At 43.9% G+C, this 15,971-nt stretch overlaps 1 protein-coding gene across 4 annotated transcripts; it reads left to right on the top strand.

Moving 5' to 3' along the window:
* The first annotated feature begins 338 nt into the window (after positions 1–338).
* LOC119018022 (transportin-2) lies at positions 339–10,714 on the top strand. 4 transcript variants are annotated; one of them, XM_037095452.1, is made up of 24 exons: positions 339–589; positions 1,319–1,418; positions 1,696–1,771; positions 1,947–2,096; positions 2,360–2,466; positions 2,590–2,723; positions 2,867–2,948; positions 3,544–3,666; positions 3,776–3,894; positions 3,992–4,052; positions 4,177–4,348; positions 4,478–4,630; positions 4,879–5,104; positions 5,197–5,368; positions 5,459–5,653; positions 5,778–5,936; positions 6,613–6,706; positions 7,648–7,746; positions 7,851–7,946; positions 8,145–8,220; positions 8,867–8,966; positions 9,082–9,156; positions 10,349–10,478; positions 10,577–10,714. In XM_037095452.1, exons 2-23 carry the CDS (start codon positions 1,320–1,322, stop codon positions 10,454–10,456), a joined length of 2,676 nt encoding a protein of 891 aa, XP_036951347.1. In that variant the 5' UTR covers positions 339–589; position 1,319; the 3' UTR covers positions 10,457–10,478; positions 10,577–10,714. The 4 variants fall into 4 exon arrangements, with proteins under 4 accessions (XP_036951347.1, XP_036951517.1, XP_036951437.1 ...); XM_037095622.1 differs by lacking the exon at positions 339–589 and adding an exon at positions 783–804; XM_037095542.1 differs by lacking the exon at positions 339–589 and adding an exon at positions 936–1,134.
* The last annotated feature ends 5,257 nt before the right edge of the window (positions 10,715–15,971 follow it).

The raw sequence follows: 15,971 nt of genomic DNA, 5'->3' as shown, positions 1-15,971 counted from the left end.
AATGAAACTTGACAGCCATTTTATGACACACTGTGATAAAAAGTACTTGAAGTTTCACAATGCTAGTTACAGATGTACTGGTGTACATACTGTGCCCACGCCCTGTATCACTTCAGTCAGCTCTATGATGTATAGCTATATGATCTGATAATGTAAAGCTGACGCCATCTGGTGGTCAGAAGTGAAACGCAACACAATGTGATGCATACTGCATAACATCTCTTCAGCGTATGTCTAGTAAATAGAGGTATGTGATGCATTAACATGAATTAACGCAACGTTAGGACACCAGCAAACACTGATACATAAACTGTTTGTAAACTCAGTGGCTCGGCTCTAAACGCTAACCCTGCCCGACGGTGAGTCCAGTACGGAAGCCGAGCATGATCAAACGGATCAGCCGGCTTGGTTGCAAGGCATGCAATCTCTGTCACATACCAGCTAGCACAGCGACCATACAGATCCACTGAGAGCCGAAGTTCACATTCAGCGACGCAGATCGCAGTCTGATTTGATTTAATGTTAGTTGTTATAGCGTAGCCGCACTGTTGTCTATAGAAATATAGATCTACCACACCGGAGTGACCAGGTAACACCTTTCGCGGTACTTTCAATATGATGCTAGCTAGTCATGCTACTGGTAGCTACCGGGGTTGATGTGCGACTGCTCTGTTATGACTATTATCACGCTCCGTTTGCGCCGCCTTTGTTGCTTCGATTGAAAACACCACTTTGACAGCGCAACGCGGCGTCCAGTGGGTTGGCGTGTGGCGGCGTTTTGCAGCTGTTTCCTGTGTGGACGTTGTAACTATGTGTTATGTATCATAGCGACGCTAAGCTAGCTCGCTATCTTGAATGAGCCAGACGTTTGCGCCTGTGCAGTCCGGGCCTTACGTGAAGAGAGGCTGGTTAGATCGCAGTTGATAGTTTGTGCGGCTACTTGGTCGTGTAACTATAACTTAGTGAAGGTCACTCTCGGGTTTCATGTGACTTAACAGCGAGCCAGAGATGGAGGATGCTCACAGACATGAAAGCGTCCACGGCAGTGATTTTTCTAACGTTACAAATAAAAATATTTAGAATTAATGTAAAAAAAAATAAATAAGACTGAAGTAGCCTATTATGAGGTTACCGGTAGGGTTTGACGTTTTGCTGCTATTAGCTCGTTTTGTTTGTTAGCCACGTCTGTATTCGTTACTGCGTAGCTAACGTTAACACTACGTGATTTGACTTGTAACGTCCCAGCTGGGGCCGTGAGCTATGTGCGGTGCACTCTTCATAAACAGGTAATGTGTGTGTGTGTTTGTGTGTGTTGTAGGATGGAGTGGCAGCCAGATGAACAGGGTCTGCAGCAAGTGCTTCAGCTACTCAAGGACTCCCAGTCCCCAGACACAGCAACACAGAGAGCTGTGCAAGAAGTATCCTTTAATATGTGCATGTGAACGTGTGAGCGTGTGATGAGAGATAATGAGAGCGAGAGACAAAGGTGTGAGATGACGCTTCTGCCACCAGAGCCTGTGTGCCAAAGCCGATGACAACAAAAAGCTGACTGGGTGTGTTGTGGTGCTCGGCTTGCAATTGATTGTGATTGTGTATTAATTCGAATCTCAAACAGCAACTCGAGGTATAGGAGGGATGTGTGAGTTTTTTTTGCCTTGCTGCAGGGACGGTTGCTCTCCTTAACAGAGCCTGCAGAAACTGGAGCAACTCAACCAGTTTCCAGATTTCAACAACTATCTCATCTTTGTCCTCACAAGCCTCAAATCCGAGGGTACGTACGTGCATATTGAAAGTAAGGATGCCTACAATGGAGCAGCCTTTTCTCACATACTGAAGAGCCGCCCTAACTTTGCTTGTCCCCTGCGAGTGTTTCTGCGTCTGATCTTTTCTTTCCAGTTTTTGAAATGTATTTACGCTCTGCCTCTCTGCTGCCTTTCCCTCTCAAGACGAGCCCACTCGCTCTCTCAGCGGTCTGATACTGAAGAACAATGTTAAGGCCCACTACCAGAACTTCCCTCCCAACGTGGCTGACTTCATCAAACGAGAATGCCTCAACAACATCGGGGACCCATCGCCGCTTATCAGAGCTACGATCGGTGGGTGTTTGAGCGAGCGAGCGAGAGTGGATGGAGAAAGAGAGAGCAAAGTGTTGGTTGTAGTTTCTAGCCAGTGTGAGTCAGACTACTACAGTATGTAGGTGGGCGAATTTTTGCAGGTAATGTGGCTGCGTGGGAGCCAGTGCAGTGTTTTTCAGATGTTTTTAAATGATTGGATGCAATGACGAGTTCACTTTGTAGTTAGTCCTAAATGTCAAGGCCGAACTTATCTTTAACTACATTTTTTCTTCTCTGTCATAAAGGTATCCTGATCACGACTATAGCCTCTAAGGGAGAGCTGCAGACCTGGCCCGAACTGTTGCCTCAGCTCTGTAATCTGCTCAACTCCGAGGACTATAACACCTGCGAGGTCAGACTCGGCCGCCTGGACACACAGATTACATTTTTAATGTTAATGTGACGATCAGATTTCTGTCTTTTGGTTTTGTCTTTAACATGCTTTCTTCAATGACTTCTCTCTCTGCCTTTTCAGGGTTCATTTGGAGCTTTGCAGAAGATCTGCGAGGATTCATCAGAGCTGCTGGACAGTGATGCCCTGAACAGACCTCTCAACATCATGATCCCCAAATTCCTGCAGTTTTTCAAGCACTGCAGCCCAAAGATCAGGTCAGTGAAACGCCGGTCCTGTGCTTTCTGACTCTTAACTTTCCTGATCTACATACACTTTATCTGTCCTCCCGAGCTTTGCCACCTTGACTTTCTCTGTTTAAACCATCATCATAGATCCAAGTCGTTTGTCTCTCTCTCAGGTCCCATGCTATAGCGTGTGTGAACCAGTTCATCATCGGTCGAGCTCAAGCTCTAATGGATAACATTGACACCTTTATCGAGGTGAGCACTATGGGATTATGTTTCTGTTGTCATTTCCATTGTTTTCAAACCTTCCTTTCTCACATGTAATTTTGTTGAAATGTCACAGGGTTCACCTTTAATGCTTCTCAGAGGTGGAATGTGTAATGACGTCAGTTTGAGTTTTGTGTTTACGTTGAACATATTTTTGTCCGTACTGAATCACTTTATCTGGCTGTTTGCTACCTCTGTGCCATATTTGGTATCTGCAATGCAGGAAGTTGTCTTTTAAAGTCAGGCTGAGCCATCTTCTAAGCTTCTGCCGTTGCCATGGTAATGGACCTCCAAATCAGTATTCGAAGGAAGGAGACATTGCAGCGGCTGCACAGAAAACAAGTCTAAATACTGATAAAGAGAGCAAGAAATGAAGCTCCTCTATGGGGTTTAAGAAGTCTGAAACTACACCCATCTCTCAGTTTAAACATTTTTGGGACAGCCCTACTATAATGTAAAAGAGGTTAACTGGAACCCTCTTCAGGTCCCTGTCAATATGTGAATGTGTCACAGCCAATTGAAGTGCATGTCAAACAGAGTTTGCTTCTGTTAACTCTCCTCTCCTGGCGTCTTTGGTACCCAGAGTCTGTTTGCGCTGGCTGGCGACGAGGACAGCGAAGTGCGGAAGAACGTGTGCCGAGCTCTGGTCATGCTGCTGGAAGTGCGCATCGACCGCCTCATCCCGCACATGCACAGCATCATCCAGGTGAGGGTTGGACTCGATCTTACACACCGCTTTCCAAAGAAAACCGGTGTGATTTTCCCTTCCTCCTCCCTCTGCCTCATCACTGCCTCCTCTTGTTGTCTGTCACCAGTACATGCTGCAGCGGACCCAGGACCCAGACGAGAATGTGGCTCTGGAGGCCTGTGAGTTCTGGCTGACTCTGGCTGAGCAGCCCATCTGTAAAGAGGCCCTGTCTGGCCACTTGGTCCAGTAAGTAACAGGGTTAGGTTTATGACAAGGAAGTGAAAGTCGAGTTTTGTATAAATTTAATCTGTGTAGTAACGTGGTTGTCTGTCTCTTTTTTCAGACTGATACCTATCCTGGTAAATGGGATGAAATACTCTGAGATTGACATTATTCTTCTAAAGGTGAGCCCCCCCTCCCCTTTAAATAAATCACTTGTTCCTCATGCAGACACCCTGCTTCTCTTCTTGTCTCCACCTTTTTACCTGTGTCTGCTTTGCATTCACCTTTCTCTCTGTTGTCCTCCAGGGCGACGTTGAAGAGGATGAAGCCGTTCCCGACAGCGAGCAAGACATCAAGCCCCGCTTCCACAAGTCCCGCACCGTCACTCTGCAGCACGAAGGAGGGGAGGGCGAGGAGGGGGAGGACATCGATGATGACGAGGACGACGATGATGATACGTTGTCTGACTGGAACCTGCGTGAGTTACAGACAGATATGCACCTCTTTAAGTGCATTCCTGGACTTTTAACATCTTCCCAAACATAATAACAATGTCTATTATTACAGTTTTCAAATGTTTAACCATGATTGTGGTTTCCCCCTCCAGGGAAGTGTTCAGCTGCAGCTCTGGACGTTCTTGCCAATGTGTTTCGCGAGGAGTTGCTCCCCCATCTTCTGCCCCTGCTCAAAGGCCTGCTTTTCCACCCTGACTGGGTCATCAAGGAGTCTGGCATCCTAGTGCTTGGGGCTATCGCTGAGGGTGAGACTATGCACTCACTAAATATTCTTATTTTTATTGCCAGAGATAAGGAACAAACAGCTTTATAGTTGCTGTAGGTTGATTTTTTAGCCTTTTGGACAGAATCAGACTGGCAGTTTCGCCCCATTTCCAGTCCTTCTGCTACCTTAAACTAACCAGCTGACCGTGGTGGTTTTTTAAATAAACACATTTCCCAAAATGTTGCACCTTTCCTTCCAAGATGTGTAAAACCTTTTTTCTCCCCCCAGGCTGTATGCAAGGTATGGTACCTTACTTGCCTGAGCTCATCCCTCACCTAATCCAGTGTTTGTGTGACAAGAAGGCTCTGGTCCGCTCCATCGCCTGCTGGACCCTTAGCCGATACGCTCACTGGGTGGTCAGCCAGCCCCCGGATGCTCACCTCAAGCCACTCATGACTGAGCTGCTCAAACGTATCCTGGATGGCAATAAGAGGGTACAGGAAGCAGCATGCAGGTACAGCTGTTCCTCTCTCCGTATGTTCCTCTCTCCTATGTTTATCTGTTTTAATTCATGAAACCCTCTAACCAATTTTGCTTATTCTGCAGTGCGTTTGCCACCCTGGAGGAGGAGGCGTGTACAGAGCTGGTGCCTTACCTGAGCTTCATCCTGGACACCCTGGTTTTTGCTTTTGGGAAATACCAGCACAAGAACCTGCTCATCCTCTACGATGCTATCGGAACGCTGGCCGACTCCGTGGGGCACCATCTCAACCAGCCTGTGAGCGAAACATTCACACACCTTTGGTATGTGCGCAACACTGAAATTGTGGTAAAGGAATGAATGAATCACAGGCTTCACACTTTTTAGGAGTACATCCAGAAGCTGATGCCTCCGCTGATCGCCAAGTGGAACGAGCTGAAGGATGAAGACAAAGACCTCTTCCCTCTGCTTGAGTGTCTATCGTCCGTTGCCACGGCACTGCAGAGCGGCTTCCTCCCGTACTGTGAGCCCGTCTACCAGCGATGTGTCACACTGGTCCAGAAGACACTGGCTCAGGCCATGGTGAGTTCCACGCAATTGTCCACAGAGGCAGTTTATGTGTCTGCTGCTTTACCTATAAATGACAGTCGATGGCATGGCACCACTTTTGACGTATTCTCTCCATCTTCTCTTCTGTGTGTCTCAGATGTACAGCCAGCAGCCAGACCAATATGAAGCGCCTGACAAGGACTTCATGATCGTGGCTCTGGATCTTTTAAGTGGCTTAGCTGAGGGTCTCGGGGGCCACGTGGACACGCTTGTGGCCCGCAGTAATATCATGACTCTACTTTTCCAGTGCATGCAGGTGAGGAGAGCCCGTGTGTGCGCGTCAGTGTGTTTACATTTTGTTGTTACCTCGCACTGTCATTGGCAGAGTCCACCATACCTTGCTGGATTTAAATTGCCTGCACAATTCACAGAAAACGACTAGAGATTGTACTTTGTCCCCTGGAGTTGAGCATTAATTAACCATGATCAAAACATATAATAATTGTTAATATGAACAGCTGGTAAAAATAAACTGGTTTTGGTATCTTGAATTGCTTGAATTTTAAGGCTGTATGGAAGCCAAACTATGCATCTACTTGAGTGTTTGTGATGTAACTCATATACAGAGGTCTCCCTTTCCAGCCACAACCACCCTACAGCTGTATTTGTCACTGCTTATGCAAACTGAACTTCTCCCTAACATGCTGCTTCTCATTGAATTTGTTGGTGGCTATTGTTGAGAAGCAGCTGCAGGAAGTGCACAGTATTAATCAAATGTTTTAGTGCTGGCTGCCAATGATCACTACAAGCTGCGTCAGCAAAACAAATCAAGTCATTCATCAATGCTTTTAGTGAGCTGAATATTTTTTTTTATCAAACTTCTTGCCAGACACGAGAAGAGCCACAGTGAGCTTTTAGTTGTTACACTGGCTAAACCTCGAGGTCTGCTGACGGTGTGTGTTCACATTCTTTCTTTGCTTCTCTGTCTCTTGTCCCAGGATACGATGCCTGAAGTAAGACAGAGTTCATTTGCACTTCTGGGTGACTTGACTAAGGCCTGCTTCCCTCATGTCAAACCATGTATTGGTAATTATCTCATTGTCTCTTTGGCACACACACACACACACACACACACACACACACACACACACACACACACACACACACACACACACACACATCTCATGCCTTGGCCACACTGCACAGTTCTCAAAGTTGTCAGATCGCTGTGTTGTTCACACTACACAACTTTCTGCCTTATAGTCATTTCGCCTTGCACAGTACATGACTGATCAGCAACCGGGGGTCACACATAACAAGATGTACATGTGAAATGTGACACAGGAATGATGTGGTAAAACAAGGAAGCAAAGAAAAGAATATGGGTGAGAGGACGGAATCAGATATGCACACAGCAAGGAGTGTTTTTTGCGTTGAAAATGTGAAACTGCCTGCTGGTGTTGCGGTTCAGGAAGAACAACACAATTACAAATACTAAACAGCTTGTGTGTATGCCTTCTGATTGAAACTATAAGCTATTATTGAGCTGTATGCTGCTCAGAGGTAGAGCCAGCGTCTTGTTATCGGAAGGTCACTGGTTTGTTTCCGCTGGTCTGCATGTTAAAGTGTCCTTGGGCAAGATACTGAACCCGAAACTGCTCCTGATGTGCTGGTCCGCACCTTGCGTGGCAGCCGCCGCCATCGGTGTATAAATGTATGAATTATTGTAAGACACTCTGGACAAAAGCGTCTGCTAAATGCCCTAAATTGTAAATTGGATGACAGCAAAGGGAGAAATGAGAGGAGTGCACACATTGGCTGTAGCTCATGCCTGGCTCCCCGACCCGTCTCTGACTCAGCAAGATATCCAGCCTGTCTGTCGGTGAAATGCTCCCAAGCGCCTGGATCACATTTGCACAGCGTGCCTGCTCTGTCTCTGATCTTTGTCTGCGATCGGGGCTAAAATCTTGACGTGTGAACTTAGCTCAGTGTGATAACATTTTTTTTCTTACGTGTTTGTTTTGCAGCTGAATTCATGCCTATCCTCGGGACAAATCTTAACCCAGAGTTCATCTCTGTGTGCAACAATGCTACATGGGCCATAGGAGAGATTTGTATGCAGATGGGTGAGTTTGGCAAATGTACTTATACGCGATGCTGTGAAGTGCTGGTGCCATTGAATATGAGATGTCTTGATGTGTGTGTCTGACTTAAACTCGCTTCTCAACAGGAGTGGAGATGCAGCCGTACATCGCTATGGTCCTGAACCAGCTGGTTGAGATTATTAATCGGCCCAACACTCCCAAGACCCTGCTGGAGAACACAGGTATCCTGACTACCCACACATACTTTATGATACTTGGCTTTAGACAGATTTTTGTCATCGTATTTTAGGAGTGACAGTTGAAAATCAGCAGCAAGATCATTTAGTCACTCACATGGGAGAAAATAGCCCAGTTAGCATCATGATCCTGCACACACACTGTTCTAACAGAAGTCCTGTATCCTGTCTGCCCTTCTCCAGCCATTACCATCGGTCGACTGGGCTACGTGTGTCCTCAGGAGGTTGCTGCTATGTTGCCACAGTTTATCCGACCTTGGTGAGCGACTGTTAAATCTCTTTTTTCTGAGTCTTTAATTCCCCTCGTGCCTTGACATCTTTGTGGTGGCATTTAACTAACAACATCTGCACACACACAGTCAGCATTGGCAGCTGTCATATATCAGATGTTCAGGAGGCTCCCTCTCATCCACTGTGGTCTTGCCACATCACATGGTATCCCTTTTCGCTCTCCACTCTGCATGTAATTATTTTATCCAGACGTGCAAGAGACTTTTGCAGCATTTTTTCCCCATCAGATAATGGACATTCTTCTCTTCTAGGATGTTTCTCACTTTTTCCAAAAACCCTTGCGTTTTTTGTGTGTGTGTGATCACATTGCTGCAGAGCACAATCACAGCATTACAGGGACTGCAGTATTGACATTCTTCAAATATATTCTTGGAATGATTTGAATCAGCAAGTTATGACAATGAAACACTGAAGTCTGTGAGTTTTTCTCAAGCTTAGGAAAAGACAAATGTCCTTTCGCACAGCAAGAGGCCACCATTTATGTCATCTCACTTGTTCTAGTTTTGCAGATTTAATCAGTGTTCTCTCGTTGACTAGAAAAGAGAATTGATTGATGAGTGAGTGACAGTGGAATTTGTGACGGGTAATAATTGATTTGATATTACATGCTGCAGGTGTACGTCTCTGCGGAACATCAGAGACAACGAGGAGAAAGACTCTGCCTTCCGCGGGATTTGCATGATGATTGGCGTGAACCCAGGAGGCGTGGTGCAGGTGATGCATTGTACACTGCAGGCTTTAAGTCACTCCTTTAACAGTAATTGGCTGTAAACCACAGATGTTGTTTTGGACTTGATGTATTTTTCAAACCTTCTTTCTCTTTGTTCAGGACTTCATCTTCTTCTGCGATGCAGTGGCCTCCTGGGTGAATCCTAAAGACGATTTGAGAGACATGTTCTACAAGGTGAGGGGCTCACTGGGTGACACTGGTGTGTTGATCAAGAGTAGAGACAAAGTCCGGGACATGCTGAGGAGCAAGTTTTTGTGTTTATGCAGCCGGTACCATCCAAAGGCTGATTTTAAGTCACCATGAATTCACCACACTCCTCCCGCTGTGTGAGTCGCGCTGAGGTGTAGAGACCTTGGGCGAAGCCGAGTGCGCTCATCTCACTTTTCTGCTGCGAAGCTCAGCAACACAGACACTGCTCTTGTTCTTCAGAGAAATGAAGTGAACACACTCCCCCTTTAGGTGTTAACCACATAAAAGAAAAAATGTGTACAAGTTCAGTGTCAAATTCACAGCAAAATCCACAGATGCATCTATATTTCTCCAATACTTCAATAATACTCCTTTTGGGGCATTTGAACAGGGTGTTGACAGAAGGGTAAATCCATTGTAGGCCAATTTAACCAAGTGATCAACCCTCTTCTGTTCTCACTATCCTTGTACTATTTCTGTTCCAGTTGATGTTGACTTTCACGTTCAAGTAAGCACCATCAGCGCTTTGAAACAAAAGCATTTTTCTCACCAGAAAATGCTGCCACTGTTTAGCCATCAAACAGTGGGTACATTTTGAAAATAAGCAAGACACAGATTAAATTCCACAGGCGCTGCACAGTGCCCGGTCGTTGTTTCAGCCTTGTCACAGTCAATCCAACACTTATATGCAGGACTGATTTCGATAAAGGAACCGAAATGGGAACTGTTGAAGGACACCATTAGGGCTGAATCATATGCCAAGAAAAAAAAAGTATTATGTTGTGATTATTTTGGCAGATATTACAGTTGTAACATGAGTCAAGATTTTACTATGAATGTTACATTTTTCATTTAATTTTTTGTGGTTCCAGAGGAAGCTGCATGCTGTCTCTAAAAACAAATGATCAAAATCGACACATTTCAAACCTTCGATATCACCTATTTTATTCCACACATTCTTCTTCCTTTTCACAACCTGGAGCCTACTTTACCCACAATACAAGTGTTAAAACTGGAGGCAATTTATCAGATTACATGCAGCTTTTTTCACATGTGAAGTAGTATACCCCAAGACCTGTAAACACAATTTATGTGCAGTATTGTTGGAGTTGCCCTTTAATATTGACGTTGTGCCTGATTTTGATTTCTGGGCCTGTCCTCTGCCCTTTTCCTGCAGATCCTGCACGGTTTTAAGGAGCAGGTCGGGGAGGAGAACTGGCAACAGTTCTCAGAGCAGTTCCCCCCTCTGCTGAAGGAGAGACTGGCAGCGTGCTATGGCGTTTAGATTCTCTACACCCACCCAAGAGGTAACACCACACGCGCCGTCATTTTAACTCAATTCAAAGGTTTGTAAACGGTCATACTGAAGTTTGTGTCCACTCTCCCGTTTTCTCCGTCCTCCCAGGTGAGCCAGCAGGAGGAGGGTGAATGGGAAACTCATCCATCTGTGTATTGCACTGCCCAGATCTGGGGGGAGGGAGAGGGACGCTATTGGCCGCTCCCCCTGACGGACGGCCCCCACGCCCTATGTGTTTGTCCATAGAGGGAGGGTGGGCGGGTGGGAGGGAGGGACAGAGGGACACCTCTAGATTAACTAGGCAGGGACCCGACACAGAAAAACTAACTGGTAGGGACAGATAGAGAGGAACAGAGAGAAGGACATGAAGGAGAGACGGAGGAATAGATAAGTTGGTAAAGAGTCGAGCACAGAGAAAGTTCAGGGGAAAGAGAGGGAGGGAAATCGTTGACGAGGCAGGGAAAAAGAGCGACAGAAAGGTCTGTTACTTGGCTGGGAGGACAGGGATAGTAGAGATTTTAACGGGATTCTTAAACTTAAGAGTAACCAATAGCTTGACCGACAGAGACAGACCAACGTACACAGACTCTCACACATACACTTGCACATGCTGTACATGCAGTACATGGAACTGACTGTGGGTGGCACTATTATTTTGACTTTTCGAGACCTACTACATGTAGTTAGGGACAGACAGACAGGCAGGTGTCTAAACTCTGTTAATTTTTCTGGGTGATATCTTTCTGTTTTTTCTGGGGAATAGGATTCAACATGAATTACTTTCATCTGTAGTCACTGAATTCTACTTAACTGTACGATAGTCTAGTATCCGCATCTATGTTTCCTACCTTCATTTTTTGACCAGAGTGCTGCTTCACAGAGCTTATCCATCTATCAGACATATTCCGGTCACATTTTTCTACCTGATCAAAAGAGAGAAGAAGAAGAAAAAAAAAACAACAAAAAAACACAAGAGCAAGTGTCTTTCCTCGTGGCTTCACAGAAACCATTCCTGTAGGAAGGAAGGATTAGGGCTAACACATTTGTTTTCTCACCAGAGGGGGAGGAACTCGTAGAAAGAAATCACATCCTTAGTTGTCTCTTTGAGATTTGTATGTGTGTGGGTGTGCATGTGCAGTTTGTAAATCCTTACTTTGGCATTCTGTGTTAACAGTGTGTGAAATATGTATTGTTTTTGATATGGTACCGAGCTAAAACTTGACTCCCACCGCAATGTCCTTGGCACCTGTCAACTGTGACCAAATGTGTTTGTGTTTTTGTGTGTGTGTTTGTATGCAAGAGCGAGTGTGTGTTTATGTTTCTGTCTGCATTCGTACTGATATCCATTTGATGCCATATTGATATCTTAAGTAAAACGGTGATTGGCAGTGTCATTGTGATCTTTCTAATGTTTTAAAAATTGTCCATATTCTTTTTTTTTTTTTTTCTTTTTTGTTTTGCTGCTACTGAAAATATTTGTTTCTATAGTGGACTTAAAATTCGCACAATTAACGCAAAAAATATTTGAATTAATGCTATTTTCAGTGACTGTTAAGTTGTTTTTTTGCACTTTTTATTTTATTTTTACCTTTTTTTGTTTTTGTATGGATGTTTTTTTTTTGTTTTTTTTTAACCTCACCCATATGATATGTCTTGACCCTAATGTCAGTGTTTGTCATACTGTGTTGCACTGTGAAATTAAGTGTCTTTGACTGGCAAAAATATCCCAATACTAAATGGCAAATAAAAACAACTTTGTGAAACTGGGACTAATCCGCACTTTTACAATGACTAACTTTGCCATATTGCTGAGGTGTGTGTGTACGTGTGTGAGATCCTGCATGAATAGGTGCGCATGAGTACTGTACCTTTCTTTTGCCTATGAGCATGTATTGGATAGTTAGACGGCATTTATATGACGTGTGCACAGTAGAGGTGCAAATTAATATGTTGTTCAGAAAGATAGCCTGCCCCAGCCTACTTTGTGTGCATGCTTTGTGTGTGTTTTCACTCTGTGTGTGTGTGAAAATGTGTGTGTGAAAATGTGTGTGCAGTGGTGCGTGTTTGGTGTTACATTACAGAGTAATATAATTGCCCTTTACACACCAACACACCACCTCAAGTCACAATGGGAGCACAGTAAAACAGACAACAGCTAGGACACTGCCAAAGAGCCACTGAAATTCAAATAAGTTCAGACAATAAGTAGAGACGAGCTGCTATTTCAATATTCAATATGTGCATTGTGATGTTAAAGTACAGGCACTCAAGGGCTTTCAAGATTAATTATTGAATACGATTTGCCAGCAAAACCAATTACAGGGACCTATATTTTTGCATTGATATTCTGCCAGTAATGTCCTGTGCGTAGGCATTTGCAAACTTGGCGCTTGATTTGACCTAGACTGTGACCACTGAGATCAATCAAATAATCAATCATTACTCGCTTCAAATACAAGACAATCTGAACTCCAGTCTAGCTCCATTTCCACAGTCTCTCAGTTCAAAGCTTGTACGAGAAAATCTTTCTGGTTGCTTGATCATTTTAGTGATTTGGGTTTTTTTGTACTTGTGTACCTGATGTTAATAGTTTCACGAACAGTTTTTTGTATCTGATCCGTTTTCTTCTGATGATACTGTAGAGTTTAAAACAAAGGAAGAGTGTGACTCATTTTTGACTAGGAGCAAAGATGATGGGAGCAAAGTAGGGATGAGATGCGACAAAGTATACATTTTGTTTATATAATAAAGAGCATGATATTGTTGCAGTTTGCCAGAAAGACTTTGGTACCCTTTGTTTTCCTGTGGAATCCCTTTGCCAGTCATGTTCTCTTTTTTGGGGAGGTGGGAATGGAAATAAAATGCTTTGAGTCTATTATATCATTTATAGTTTATGTGTGTAAAATCTCTGGATTCATGAAATAAATCATGCCATGCATGCTGAAGGCTGGATGTTAGTCGCCAGTCTGGCGTGTTTTGTGAGAAAAGGAAGGGTTGGGGTTAACTGAAGTGCTGAGTGCAAAAGAAAAAGGACCAACTCTTACGAATGATGAGCATTATTCCACACAGATGTCCACAACCGAAGGCTCAACTGACACATTTGATATTCCAGTGGTTTCAACTTGAGTAGAGTTTGTATGTGTGTGTGAGAGAGAAATTAGACACTGTAAATATTCACACAGCTCAGCAGCATCTGATTTATCACCTCCAGTCTAAAATTACAGTGCATGCCGCATTACGTAACTGTGTATTTTTCCAAAACTAGGCTTCCAGCTCCATCAGGTTCACTCATTTCAGTAATATCCCTGGATGAATTACGTGATCCACAATGTGCCCAGATCACCTTCGCAGGAAGTCTGTGGCTGACATATTCATGCTGACATATTCATTCAAGGTGTTTGTGCGTATGAGAGAGGAAGCCAGAGAAGAAGGTCAGTTTTACAGAGAGATCAGTTCGAAGTGTTTAACAATTTTTACTGTCGTTGGCAACAGAGACATTTGACTATCAATTTGAAGAATCTGGTCCATATGATGACTGGCCAGTGGATGGGAGTCCAGACACTTGTGGTTGGCAGACATGTGACTCAAGTCATTTGGTCCAAGCAAGTCTCAGGTCATATAAAGAGGGAACAAAAAGGTTTCTGGGCACGACCAAGTGGGCGGAGGCCCAGGGCAGACCCAGGACTTGCTGCAGGGAGTCAACTTGAATCCTCTGGTGGCTGGTGGAGAAAAACCAGTAATATCAGACATTCACCCATGAGGAACAGGGAATCAGTCTTACCAATTTTACCAAAAGCTTCATTTCACTTTCAAATTCAGGAGTATCTCACTACAGGAGGTGGAGGTCTCAGCTACTTTGAACTGCAAATGTACATCAAAATCCTGATCTCGTGTCTCTTGTCCATCTAAATATTAACGCTGAAAGAGGATCCAAAAAATGTGCATAAATACTCAGGTAGACACATTTGAAGTAGATGCCTGCCTTGTAAAGTAGCTTGTTAAAAATACAGCTGTTCAAATACTGATTTTAGTTTGACTGACTGTTTAAACCACCCGCAATGGTATAACATTCATCCATTATACTTTGCTGTTTTTTTCCTTAATCGCACTAAGTCACACATCTTTATTGTTTGTGCCCAGCAGCTAGTTTGGCATGGAAGAATTAATTTAGCCAGCTGTGCTGTTGTTGTTTGTGGTGCTGAGTCAGGTGTGTGTGACCTGACCAATCAGAGGAGACTCTGTGTTTGTCTTAAAGAGATGGGAGCTGAAATAGAATGTTCCAGGGGGAAAACCCTGAACCAGAACTAGACAGTATGAAAAAACTCATGTGTTTCAAGGATGTGAACCTATTCTAGTAGTAACTCAAAATAAAAACATGAACCTGAAAATGAGCATAACATGTCTCCTTTAATTTGAATGCATTTGTGTTATGATCAAGAGATACAGTGTATCAAAGATCTAAAATCTAGTCAGGTGTGGCCATACTGACACCCAGAGGCATTCTGTTGTCTGTACAGCAGCTTTTGTATCTGTGACTGAGAGATTGTTTTTTGTGCGGAATCAAACCTTCACTCTATTCCAGGAATAGAAATTTGCATTCATTCCTGTCAGAGGCAGCAGTAGACTATCAAATGTTCACAAAGCATGTGTGTTTCTGTTTCATCCAGTGCTCTGGGGTCAGATAAACATTTGTAATGACCTACAGATATGTAAGAAATTTCCCACAAACCACCGATCTGATTTCTCTCAAGCACGTAATTACAGGCTTCTGTTACAAAGCAGGTCATGTTTTCGTCCCTTGATATTACTTGTTCCTACCCTGAAGCTTAGGGTGGAGCTGTAGCCGAGTGAGTTCAGGAAAGTTGAGACCTCATTACCTCTACATCACTATCTACATCACAACATATAACTATGTCCCTCCTATAGTGGGGTAACTATATAAGTGATGTCATAACAGAGGGTGTAGCAAGTGAATTTTCGGTCATGGAAACTGTTTCTTACAAAACATTTGCTTCTGAGACAAAAATAATCTCAAGGCAGGAATTGATCTATATGCCTTTATTATGCACACACACAGGCTTTTCCTGTCCTGTAGGTGTCCTTATTTGGCCCTTTGTACATGTCCCAGTGGATGTACTGTTGTTGTCTGAGAAAGGGAGACAGTTCCTAAATGGCACCCTTATGACCGCAGATGACTGTATGAAAGTGCAAAGTCTGTTCAGATCAGACGGTGACAAATAAAGACCCTGGCCTCATCTGAGATCTGACATTTTGTCTCTCTGGGCTGGTCACTTGCAAACAGAAGCACACAGCATGATAGAAGAGTACCATGTCCTGAAAACATAATAGTCATTTTTCATGTGTTGCATGTTGTTTCTGGTAATGTTGTATAGTGTGTCTATGCTCCGATATTTGCTAAGGTGGAGTATCTGTGGGTGATTGGTTTGTTTGGTGAGTAACTTGTCTTTATCTTTGGTAAAAGTAGCAATGTCACACTGTAAAT

Source organism: Acanthopagrus latus, chromosome 1 (genome assembly GCF_904848185.1).
Source record: "Acanthopagrus latus isolate v.2019 chromosome 1, fAcaLat1.1, whole genome shotgun sequence".
In the NCBI taxonomy this organism is placed as follows: Eukaryota; Metazoa; Chordata; class Actinopteri; order Spariformes; family Sparidae; genus Acanthopagrus; species Acanthopagrus latus.
The sequence above is the reverse complement of the archived record's forward strand: the minus strand, read 5'-3'. Positions and strand labels throughout refer to the sequence as shown.

Excerpts from the sequence above, each read along its gene's own strand:
- LOC119018022 (XM_037095452.1), top strand. The coding sequence starts at position 1,320 with ATGGAGTGGCAGCCAGATGAACAGGGTCTGCAGCAAGTGCTTCAGCTA. Across the intron at positions 2,949-3,543 it reads ACATTGACACCTTTATCGAG|AGTCTGTTTGCGCTGGCTGG; the intron begins GTGAGCACTATG and ends TTTGGTACCCAG. Across the intron at positions 3,667-3,775 it reads ACATGCACAGCATCATCCAG|TACATGCTGCAGCGGACCCA; the intron begins GTGAGGGTTGGA and ends GTCTGTCACCAG.